This window comes from Octopus bimaculoides, chromosome 7, assembly GCF_046866305.1.
Source record: "Octopus bimaculoides isolate indiv1 chromosome 7, ASM4686630v1, whole genome shotgun sequence".
In the NCBI taxonomy this organism is placed as follows: Eukaryota; Metazoa; Mollusca; class Cephalopoda; order Octopoda; family Octopodidae; genus Octopus; species Octopus bimaculoides.
Window position 1 is genome coordinate 97,569,915 of NC_142934.1, and position 13,386 is coordinate 97,583,300.

General features: G+C 36.0%; 1 protein-coding gene across 4 annotated transcripts in view; it reads left to right on the top strand.

Moving 5' to 3' along the window:
* LOC106868844 (uncharacterized) overlaps nt 1–13,386 on the top strand; it is a 64,709-nt gene that overhangs the window by 22,449 nt on the left and 28,874 nt on the right. For all 4 annotated transcript variants that reach the window (XM_014914280.3, XM_014914282.3, XM_014914281.3 and 1 more), the window contains exon 2: nt 12,045–12,122. In XM_014914280.3, coding sequence (XP_014769766.1) covers nt 12,045–12,122 — 78 coding nt within the window. The remainder of the gene's footprint in view (nt 1–12,044; nt 12,123–13,386) is intronic.

Here is a 13,386-nt window from a genome sequence, read left to right on the forward strand (position 1 = left end):
TTGGATCTGTATTGATATTTTGTCATTGGTACACAAATATCAAGGTATGGGGTTGAATGATATGAATTGCTTACAGCTTTCAATCAAGGTAAAACGTCTTCAAATACCTTTATTTTCTTGTCTCTAAAACTAGAAGCTCCCCCTCCCTTCACACTTCAGTTCACTAGACTGGGTTTTTTTCATGTATATAGGTCAGATCAGCTGAAGACAAGTTTAAAGAATCCATAAATGAATGTGTGATTTTCATAGCTGACTGAGTCAGTGGGGTATTGATTATTGTTCTGTTTGGTGGACACTTAGTCCTTGCTGTCTCAATCTACCTAACTTTAATCCTTCTGATATCAATCCACCTGAAACCCTGCCCTTAGTCCAACAATACAAACTTTTTGTTTTAACCCTTTAGCATTCAGATTACTCTGTCAAGTGTAAGGCTATTTATTCACATTGTTTAGAATTAATCATGTATTATCTCATAGCTTTGAGATTTTGATGATTATTTATTTTTAGAATTACATTGTAGGGTATGTGTGAGAGGCTGAATGGGGCCAGTCTGAATATAAAACAAAATATTTGGGCTGGATATGGTCAGTTTAAATGCCAAGTTAAATCATCTGAATTAAAACCTTCCATCAAAATTTTATGTTGATTTATGCTTCAAACACCGGCTTAATAATGGTAGTTATTTTACTAAATTCTTCATTATTTTCAATACTGAAACATTGGAAGAATATTTCAGCAGAAATATGGTAGCAAAAGGGGTTAAATAAGTGCCATAAATAATTACAAGCTCACTATTGTAAGTAGCAGGAGCATTCATAGAATGTTATGTTCAAGCCCTACGGTGGTGATAAGCATTCACAAAGTGACCCTGCTTCAACCAACTCCATCCCCCACCATACCAAGGTTGGCTCAGTCTAAATGATGTTCTGTATGATATTTTTTTAGTAAGAAATCTAATATAATTTAAATAGTAAGTCTGTAACTGAGTGGGAGAGAGAGAGAGATAATTAGATATGGTGGTGGATATCCAAAGTCTTGGATAAGTAATGAATTGAGAAAGTTTCAGTGAGATGAGTTTGCCATACAGTTTCAGACTAAAGTTGAGAAAATTCTGGCAGAGATCAATCTAGTTGTTCTCTCTCCTATACAACTGAAACTTTGTTCATGTGCAGGAGAGAAATCAGCATTGCTTCTTGCATAAGAAAGCCCATCCAGTCAACCATAACTATACAAGAGCAAAAATACATCAACACTGATGGTTATGATGATCTCACAAATCACCTTCTGAATTATGAAGATAAGACAGATATAAATAGGTACATTGATGTTATATAAGAAGACAGTGAAGAAATAAAATTGATTGATTGAAGTAGAATTTTTCAGGATTATCACTATCTTTGGACTGTCATTTACGATTTCTCTATAAATATTTAGATCACTCGTGCAAGTATTCGTTTAGTATGTGCTTTACCCTTCACTCAATGTATCGTAGCTGGTGGTATAACATGGAGAGTAACTGAAACAAGTGATATAGTATGCTGTGTGTTTGTTATGACTAATATCGCTGAATACCTGTTCTATATCAGTACTATTATATTCCTGAATATGTAATTTCATATGTTGCTCTGTACCATTCTCTATGCATCGCATATAGACGTATCAGTTTATACAATCAGAATATGCTTGTAATGTACTATATATACTACAATGTGTATGTTTGCATAGATTACATTATATTTACAAGCACACACACACACACACACACACACACACACACACATAGAGTAGATTACAGCACTTTTTATTGTATAAATGTAATGGTAGTAAAAGGGAGGCATATTTCTGTTATTGGATCAAACTCCTGCTTGCGGCTTACTATACTTGCTTGTCTACCTACTTTGACCAATCCCTAAAACAGGTTGTTGCTATAACAGTAGCTCTGTTTTTTTAGTGTGTTTAACTGCTTCCTTGTTAATGTTTGTTGAACCTTCTAAACATGAAGAGAGTAACAGTTGTTGTTACACCTCAGCCAAATCCCTTGCTCTCAATGAATGCCATCTTCCATAATTGTAATTACTTTTAATATTTCAATAATAGTAATGACAAATTGAAAAAAATAAATGTGTGTAGCAGTTAATGATCTTATACTCAAATTTCAATAGGTAAAGATATTTCCTGGAATAAGGTTTACAATAATAATAAAAAAAGTTGTGAGGGAGAAAAACTTTGTTGCTTTTTTTATTATGTCCTCATTTATAAAAAAAAATGTTACACTGTGGTGAGACATTCTCTTCAAGCTATATTTATTGAAAGTGTTGGAGTCAATTGAATAGCTTGCAGCAGTAAAATATTTCACCTACTAGAAACTGTTCCCGGCAAGTCTCCTATAATATTGTGATGGTTTAGTGTCTGAAGTCATGGACACCTACTGATATGATGTGAACTGTTAAGCCTTGTTCAGTAGACTATTAGGTCCAGCTTGTTCAAACTTTCATTTACTTACACACAAACCCACACACACGTGCATGCTGCGTGGAATTCCATTATAGCAAATACCAATAATGAATTTTTAAGCACAGCATTTAAAAAAAAAATTCTCTTGCTGTAATCTTATTAAATGAACAATGTCTCATTATGGGGAAGTTTATAACAATGGATATTTCAGTACAATGTAATAGGATTGAGCTCCTAGCAGCCAAAATTTATCACTATACTATAAAGAAAATTTTTTTGAAACAAACTTGTGGATCAGGCATACATATGGTGTAGAATACTGATTGCTGTATGAACAATGCAATGATTCAAAAAATGTTTTAGCATGCCATTCTCTCAGACAAATGCACTAAATATGAAGTTGTTTGCAATTTCATTTGTTTGTATTCTTTACTGAAACAGGAATTTTGCAAACTTGAAGCAAATCAGCCCACTTCATCTTTTATTTCCATATGCACTGAAAGTATGCAAATTTCAATGGTGAGGTCAGTAAGGAATCTAAACGTAGTTGTTGATTCATCAAACATTCCAACTATGGTCATATTTGGAAAATTTGAAAAATAAACCCTAATCCACAGTCAGAATTGGAGTACTTTTGTTCTTATATGCTACAAATCTGATAACATAAGATGGGATGGTCATAGTTGGAACACTTGTTTGAACTAATTTTTAATAAATCACTAAGTAGAGTTGGCTGTGTAAGGTGCAAGTGTGATTGTGTGCTTAAGAAGTTCCACTTTTCAATCATGAGATTTCATGTTCAATCGCACTGTGCAGCTCTGTGAACATGTATATTCTTGTATAACCCTGGGCTGACCAAAGCTTTCGGAGTTGAACTGGTTGACAGAAACTAAAAGAAGCACCCCTCTTTCCATTACTTATGTTTGTATGATTACATTTGTTCCCTGTAAATTGCTTAGCTACAAAGGGTAACGTTGTCATTTCTCATCAACCAATCGTCTACTGGCTTTGCACCTTTGGAGATGGTGTGGAATAAGAGATCTCTTACTTGAAAAACAAGAAAGGTTTAGGAACAGGAAGGGTATCAGGATGTAAGATATGCCTCAGTAAAATATTCTTTCTCTAACCCATACTAGCATGGCAGATGGATGCAAAAACAAACAAAAACATGTTGCCAACCTGACTATTGAAAATTGTATTTTTAGCTTATTCACAAACAAGAAAAATGTTTTTAACATTTGGTTTTGATTATCTCTTAATATGTGTGTGTCTAAAAACATAGCATTGATTAGATGGATGTTTGTATAAATTTTTCTTATGGTTTTCCTTACTTCAAATAGATGAGCAAGTTTGCAGCACTAGCACAGTAGAATAAAAAACAAACATCATTGCTCCCTTATGTCAAGAGTGATTTATGGGAAAGAGTCATGAATAGGAAAGCAGTTTCTTAATCAAAGGCTTTTATGTAGGAATGATGATGATGATAAGTTATCTTTTCCTTGATATTTTCTGAGAAAAGGTGATGAAAATAGAATATCTTTTTAGCTGTGTTTATGTTTGGAAATGGAGAGAGGTACATGTATCTAGAAATGGCTCTAGTTGGAATGTTGCCATGGCAGGAATAGATTCATATTGGTGGATGAAGGATGGACTGGGTATACATATATGGATGTGAGTGTGTATGACAGAGGGCTGCACTGAGATTTTGAGTGAGTCTATATAAAGTGTGTGTTGCAAAAGATAAATTTGCCATCATGCTGCTATATATTTTTTTTTTTTAAATTTAACATTGATTTGTCTGGAAGTTATTTACAGTAACTAGAACACTTTTGGATTTACTTGTTACTTTTCTGCCTCTGAATTTTCATTTAGGATACTGTGTTTCAATAGGAAGTATAAGTGTAAGGTGGGTAGAATATCATGCATTCATTCATGTAGTGGATGTTCTGTTTCTAATGAAATGTTTTGTGCTTTCAATAAAACTTTTAACCCTTTTGTATATGTGGGGTTTTATGCTCAGTTACAATGGTGATTAAAATTTTTTTCCCCTTTTCTCATGGATCAGAAGCTTTTTGCTGAAGGTAGCGTGGTATGTATTTAAGCGATGCACTTAGTTTGACTAGCCTTAAGGCATTGTCAGATTGTGAGTTTATTTTTAATAGGAAAAATTTCTGCTGGGAATTAATTGTAAAGCAGCCATGAGTAGATTTGAACTTTGACTAGTCTTCTGCTATTTTTGCTAACTCAATACAATAATAATAATAACAACGATTTTAAATTTAATGAAGCCAGCAATTTGCAGGCAGATGGGATTATTTTAGTGATACTCCATTTATTCTACAACAAAAAAATGAAAGACAAAGTCGGCTTCAGTTAAATTTGAACTCGGGATATAAAATTATGTAACTAAATAACATTTTGTCTGCTCTGACAATTCTATGTGCCACCTTTTATAATAATAATGATATAGTAAATAATGTTGTGTGAAGCAAATGTTGAATGAAATTTATTTGTTTAAAGCTATATGTTCAATTACATTTGGACATGAGAAGACCATTTCTCTGTAGAAATAGTTCCAGGAGAAAATTTTCCTCTTAGATGTGTGTGAAAATGTGTGAATGACATTTTTGGATTGTAGGGCATATGCGTTTCTGAGTTTGGCACATCACATTAAAGGGCCAACTGAATTGCTATTACAGATATGGAATCATTCGTTTCTTTGGCTTGACTGAGGTCTTTTGTGTCTTGCAAAAAAAAAAAAAAAAAAAATCTAGTTACTGCTAATATTGTGCCAATGTAAAAAGAATTGCTTGAGAAGACCTGTTGAGTCAAGTGAAATCATTGTTGTGGTTGTTGCCAGTGCCACCACACTGGCTCCTGTGCTAGTGGCATGTAAACAGCACCATTCGAGCGTGGTCGGTGCCAGTACTGCTTGACTGGCCCTGGTGCTGGTGGCATATAAAAAGCACCAACTACACTCTCAGAGTGGTTGGCGTCAGGATGGGCATCCAGCTGTAGAAACCTTGCCAGATGAGATTGGACCTGGTGCAGCCTTCTGAATTGCCAGTCCTCAGTCAAACCGTCCGACCCATGCCAGCATGGAAAGCAGACGTTAAATAATGATGATGATGATGATGATACACATATATACATACACACATATACAAGGGTTGGACAAAATAATGAAAACTCTTTAAAATTTCAAACAAATTTATTTTAATATAGGGTAGGACAGCCTTTGGCAGTAATTACAGCTTGAATTCTATGAGGCATAGACTCGTACAATGTTTGAATTGTTTCCAAAGGAATTTTTGTCCATTCTTCAGCTAAAACAGTCTCCAGTTCTTGTAGTGATGATGGTGGAGGATATCGACTCCTTACTTGTTTTTCTAAAATGCACCATAAATGTTCAACAATATTGAGATCTGGGGACTGTGGTGGCCAGATAAGATGTTCAACTTCACTAGAATGTTCCTTGTGTCATTCAGTAACAATTTTAGCTGTGATTTGGTGCATTATCATCCTGAAAGATTGCACATCCCTCCGGAAACAGTTCCACAACCATAGGAGGAATTTGAGCAGATAAAATGCTTAAATAATCTTGACTATTAAGTCTGCCATGAAGGGAAACCATTGGGCTGGCAGATTTCCAAGATATAGCCACCCAGATCATCACAGATCCACCTCCATGTTTAACAGTTGGAAGAAGGCAGTCTGGGTCAAATACTTCTTTTGGCTGTCTCTACAAGTATACTCAGACGGTAGTCAGAAATAAGATAAAGGATGACTCATCTGAGAAAATAACATTCTTCCACTGCTCTAGGGACCAATTCTGTAGGTTTTTACTCCACTCTAAACGCCTTGCAACATTTGTTTTTGAAAGTAGTGCTTTTCTAATTGCAGCCCTCTCGTGAAATCCAGCTTTGTGCAGCTCCCAGCGAACAGTTTTTTGTGGAAACTGGGTTCTCAAGGCGGTCATTAAGCTCTGCAGTAATTTTGGGAGCTGTACTTTCATGATTCTTTCTATTTGCATAAGAGTCCGATAGTCCCTATCTGAAAGTTTTGGGGTTTTTTTTCCAGAGTTTTGTATTGACGAGGAGGTTTTTTGAATGTGGTCGTTGCCAGTACTGCCAGACTGGCCTTCATGCCGGTGGCACGTAAAAGCACCCACTACACTCTCGAAGTGGTTGGCATTAGGAAGGGCATCCAGCTGTAGAAACTCTGCCAGATCAGATTGGAGCCTGGTGCAGCCATCTGGTTTGCCAGTCCTCAGTCAAATTGTCCAACCCATGCTAGCATGGAAAGCGGATGTTAAACGATAATGATGATATATACACATATATATAAATAAATATATATGTGTGTATATATATATATATATATATAGACACACACACACACACACACATATGTATATGTGGTGGTCTTTGTCATTTTGGTCACTGTGATGGCTAATGATAGTGCTTGTTGATCACTGTTGCAATACAATAGAATTGTTTTATGCAAAGTTTATTTATTTTTTAATTTTTATTTTTTTCCCCCATTATTGTATATTAACAGTCATGTGTTTGAAAGGGGTGGAATAAAGCCTGAAAAGAACTAATGATGACAGACCCCACCCCTCTGAACTAGATACGGTGGGATTGGTGGGTGATGGAGCTTGTCATTGTTATGCTGTTACCAACAGCAACCCAGAGCCAGATTTTAGCTACTGGCTAACCTATATTAGAGATTGCTAGCAGTGGTTATTGTTCTCAATACTAGGAGATATGTCTACTAATGATAGTATTGTAATAGGGTTTTTTTATAATCCTCTGTTGTTTCCTGCTTTGTATACTTGAAAGATTGATGGAGGTATTAACAAGGTCTGTTTATTTGTCTACTGTAGGTTATATATCTTTTTAGGAATGTGTGATGGGGGGAAAGAGAGAGAAAGATGTACTCTGTCCATACATTCATTATACATGGTCATTTCTGACTACAGGTGTACTCTCATTTTCTGATCTGTGCAGAGCTGTAATGTATAAAGCTATGTTAGTGTGTGACATACATAGACAGAGCTGCTTTTCTAAAAAGACATGTTTATACATGCTGAGGATTATGCTTAAGTGATTATTTTTGATATATCTAGATTAATCCCTTTGTGTTTGTTCAAAGGAAGGTGTGCTTATTTTATGTCTTTCCTGTTAAGCTTGGCCATTCATTCATTTCTGCTTAAGCACCAGTCATGAAATGTTTACTGTCTTGTATGGAAATGTTTGTACCTGTTGAAGCTGTTTCCTGTCGGTTAGGTTTCAGTAACCAGAAAAAGAACAAAATGCCAAATCTGTCCTGGATAGATGGATACAAGAGGAACGGTCCTTGTCTGTGATTCTAATGATGACTGATAGGATGAATTCTAAGGATGTCATGACAGAGGTTTGGGGTTTGACCATTAGGAAAGAAAAAGAAAACCTTCTCTTTGAAGGGCAAGCTGAAATCTGCAAATTAAGATTTTATTGGTTTTGCTGAGTGGTTTGGAACAAATGTCTTGGTTGCAGGCCTAATACAGTGTTGTGAAGTTTTATTTACGGTTCTGCTGCAGTATTTTGTATTCATCCTTAGTTTTCAGTTTTGGTTGTTATGTATTCGTTTCTCCGAGTATCCAGCTGAGGTGATGGCTTGTGTTGGCCGGTCACATGTCTGATGGTTACTGTGGATGAGGAAATATCTCGCAGAGATGGGAACAGACCAGGACACTGCTCAGCGGTTTGCCTGGGACAACCTGAGCAAGTACTGACTAATGAGATACAGTGTTACCAGAAGAACAATTGTTATCTTAGTCTTTCACAGGCTTGGCTCTTTGGTAAGAAGCTTGCTTCTGGGTAGACTTGGTGGACGGAGGCTGGGGGAGGCCTGTCGTATATATATATATATATATATATATATATATATATATGCCCCTGGACTGGCTCTTGTACGGGTGGCACATAAAAGACACCATTTCGAGCGTGGCCGTTTTCGTGCGGGTGACACGTAAAAGCACCCACTACACTCTCTGAGTGGTTGGCGTTAGGAAGGGCATCCAGCTGTAGAAACTCTGCCAAATTAGATTGGAGTCTGGTGTAGCCATCCGGTTGCACCAGTCCTCAGTCAAATCGTCCAACCCATGCTAGCATGGAAAGCAGACGTTAAACGATGATGATGATGATGATGATGATCTCTGTCTCCACAGTTTGTTCAGTACATTATTGACTGAGAGGTCATTGCCTCTCTCATTAATCTTAATCCTGGGATAATAAATGCTGTCAGGACATAACACACCTTATTTACTGATGTGTTCATTATTCATATTATTCTTATTATTGAGAATAATATCAAAGGTGGTGGGCTGGCAGATAAATATCGAGGAGGATAAAATGTTTTTGCAGAACCATAAGTTTACTAATCTATTACAATAAATAATATTCTAATTGCTTTATACTGACCAATCTCATGTAGTAAGCTACAAAATTCTTACATTCTCGCAGATTTCCTGTAAATCAGACCACCTCTTGGTCCCAGCTGACAAAATGGAAAAGGCATTGCTTCAGAGAGTGGTGAGGGAGTGGAACAGTCACTCTGACCTGTGGGGCCCGCACTTGCGGAAAGCCATCTGATATCATTTAGCAGGGATATGGTCCGGGTGGGGGGTGCCAGAGGTCTCCACTGCCATAGGCTTGGTCGTAGACCTGTCTGAGACCAAATGATACTGACGAAAGTATATCATGAAATGGCAGCTTATTCTGTTCTGTAGTGCCAATGCTGAATTGGACAAAAGATCATTAACTGCTAGCAGGTAAGAGATGGTATTGCTTCCTGTGCGTGCTTTATCCTTTAGTGAATTGTACTAATGATTCTGTCAGTCTGGATGGAGTGTAATCTATTGACAATGGGAATGTTTGGTTCTGTGATGTTTAGCAATCCAAACTACAAAAGTTTTTATGCAAAACAGTATTATTAATACTTGCTAAAAGATTGTGAAGAAATAATTACTTTCATTTTAAGAAAGCAGAATGTGCTGTTATAAAGAAATTCAGTTCATAACGACGTGGTTTAAGATTCATTCTTGCTGTGGATGCTTTAGGCTGATGTTATTTACTGTTGCCGTGAGTGAAATTTGTTAGACTGGAACTTTAAGGAACCCACCGTGTGTGTGTGTGTGTGTGTGTGTGTGTGTGAGAGAGAGGTACAGCTGTGAGGTTAGGGTGTTCACTTCAGGACCTAGTAGCTAAGGTCCGGTGTTGCTGTTGATGCTGTCAGCTGCTATCTTTTACTATAACACTTCATTGACCAATATCTTGTGAGTGAAGTTGCACCAGCCTCTCCATACATGTTACTTCACATGTTCTTAAAGTCGCAAAGCCAACAAATGACCTATTGGAAAGGGAAATGACAGCAATGTCCACTGTCTGCAACTAAGTGAATTTTTGGAGAAGCACAAGTCTAAACATACACACATGCAATAGGCTTTTTTCCAGTTTTGTTTTACCAAATCCATTCACAAGGCTTTGCTCAGCCTGTGACTATAGCAGAAGACCTTGCCCTAAGTACCACATTGTGGGATTGAACAGAGAACCATCTTGTTGCCTTATACACATACACAATTTTTCTTACCTATTTGAACTTAATCCTTTTTCTCATTTACCCACATCATTTACTGCACTTATTTAGAGAAATAAATTTATTTTCATAGGCTTTATTTTTAGATCTGTTTTCATCATCTCATCTGTTTTTTTTTGGGGGGGGGGGGGTTGTATTAATTTTCCTGAAAACCATATTTCTCTGAGGATATAATCGTTGGTTTTTGACTGAGAAAAAGAAATTTTTTTTTTACCAGATATTTAAAAAAACATTTTTACTCTATTGTGTATTTTATAATTCAATGCTTGCTGATTGAAAAAAAAAAATCAATTTTTTACCTTGCTGTTGTACAACTATTTCGTTCTGAAAACATTACTTTCCCTGCTATTCTTAAAACCTAGTTTGATTTCCAGATTATTATTGTGTGATTTTGGATTAGAGTAGATTTATATATAATATTATTGTTTATATAATACTATTTAGATACAACTGGTTTTAATAGCTTCTTTGTTACGATTGGTTTAAGAAGTATTCTTCCAGCTTTAAGTTTCGTGTATAGTTTCTATTGAATATTTTTTATATACTTATGTATTTCAGCCATTTAGTAAATTCAACTTGGCTTATATAAATCAGTTCTTGCACTTGTGCATGTGCAGAGGTTCTCTATATGGACGAGATCATTGCAAACTGTTAGGTTTACCACAGATATATCTAATATTCCTTTTTTAAAAGCACTCGCTACTACTTACTGTTGTTTCTATACAGAGTAGTCATCAGCAATGTAGGCCAAGTATGGTTGCTAGCTCTGAAAAAGAAACTGGTTGAAAATTCATGTGGTAGATGTGTTTTCTTAAGTAACTTGTCTTAATGAACCAGTACAGAGAGGTATAGATAACATACTAAGATACATCTTGTTTCTTCATTCAGCAATACCAACTACTACTACCACCACCACTATTACCACCACCTCTACTACTACTACTACCACCATTACCACCACCACAGCAACATTACTAATACCAGCAATAGCAACAATACTAAGCACCAACATCAGAAATACAATTCGTAACTAGAAAGCTAACTGACCGGTAAGTTTCAACTGAGCCTGACATGTTGGACCTGATTAATTCTGTGGGTCGTCATCAAATGTTAGCTTGTCTGCAATCATGTCATCTGCCATTATCACCACATTTAATGAAGACTAAGCAATAACAGAAGTGTAATTAATTGATATGAAATGTTGCTGTCCTTTTAACTCCAGAGCTGTTCTCTTTACTCAAACATTTGTCTGTGGCAAAAATAATTTGAAAGTGGTAAAAGACCTAATGTCTTTTCTAAACATTGTCTCATTCCATTACTTATTTTGCTATCTATTGTTTTAACTATCTTGGAAGTGCTGCTACTTGCTGTATTTTTTGAAGAGGTAATATTAACATTAGCATTGAAATTACACCTGGAATCATCAAGCTGCTGCTGCACACACACAAATTTAGGACCACATCTAAAAGAAAGCCATCAAGGTTCATTCACTAATGCACTAAAAACCACACTGATGCCCTGTTTGTTCATTTTATCCTTTCTGTTAAAACTGTGTCTGCTCTTTGGAATTGGCAAGACTAAACTCATCCAACTCATTTGCTTTTCTTTTTCTCCTCTGTTGTGTGTTATTCCTAAATCTCATGCTAAACACTTTGTTCCATCTTTCCTGGCCTAAAGCCATCTTGATCTCCCCTCCTTCTATGCCCATACTTTCTCTACAGACCTCCCTCAGTTTGGGAGGGACATTTCAAAAATCATGGACATTGCTTCTTCCTGGCCTAAATAACACACACTGACAGCAGCTCTGCATTTGATTCAGGATTCTTTGATATTGCTAGTGTTTAATATTACAACATTCTTCTTTTGATGGTTTTTGTTTTATTTTTATTATACATCAGTTTTAATTTTTCATTCTATTTTTTTTTACTATCAATTTTTATTGTATTTAGAAACCCACCAGGATTTGCATTTTTGGTTTTCAAATACCCTGAAGATGCTGAACGCGCTGTAAGAGACCTTGATGGCAGGTAAGGAGTCTTATGTTTCTATCATGCCTTTTAGTTGCAAATTCAGAAATTTATTGTATAAACTACTCAAATAATATTCAAATTGTGAAAATGGTTTTGTCTGAATTTCAGGCTGTTTTATTGTATTATTCTCAGAAAGTGTTGAGCTATTAACGAAGGGTGAAATAATGAAAGTTAATCTTATTGTGTAGTGATCTCGCTGGAATTTTATGGTTGAAGTCTTGCTTTAGGTAATGGTTTTTCATCTCAAGATAGGATTGATTTGAGCATAGAGTTACTGAATCAGCTCTATGTTTTGAGCGACACAAAATAACCTGCATCATTGAGTGCTTTAATCTTGTCTTGAAGTAGCTTGTAAAAGAAAGGCATACAGAGTAGCATAATCTCTTGCTTTATTAGCTGACTTGAGTTGAGACCATAGCTTGAACAAAGTTAATGAGATAATATGAGAAACTAAAGGCTAGCTAATATTCTTGATATGGCTTGTAACCAGGCTAAGAAAGAACTAAAAATGGATGGTTGCAATAACTAATGTATTTTAATGTTCAACAGTAAAATATAATAAGGATGTTTCTTTGTAAATTATTGGAGACAGAAATGAGGGAAACTACACAGATGGCTTCCTATGTTTGTCATAAGAAGTTACTAAACAAAATACATTTGTAAGAAAACCTAAAAAGCATTCTTGCAATAATAAAAATCTTTACAGATGTTGCTAAATACCCATTTCCAATGCAGTTTAAAATGGTTGAAACCACACTTCAATAATGCTAATAACATTTGAGAAGTTACTCGTCATCCAGGATCGTGTTTTTTGTAGGAAATGTATGAAGAAAAGCTAAGAAGTAGATTGCAATATTAGAGAAGCTAGACCTAAGATTCCCTTGAATAATCCATTGTATGTCTGTCTGACTCTGTGTATGTGTGTACATACATACATACATACATGCATGTGGCTGTGGGTTAAGAAGTTTGTTTCTCAACAGCATGGTTTCAGGTTCAGTTCCACTGCATAGACCCTTGGGCAGGAGTTTTTGACTATCGCTGCTGGCCAACAAAATCTTATAAATAGATTTGGTTGATAGAAACTGAAAGAAGCCCATTGTTTTATCGCCATGATCATGGTCATACATACACACACACACACACAAACATCACCATTTAACATTCTTGAACCAAGCTGGTACGGGTTGGATGACTCTGTGCATAAGCGCGGGGGGGGGGGGGGGGTTACAGTCTTCTTGCTTTGACTTTGCTTGGTAAC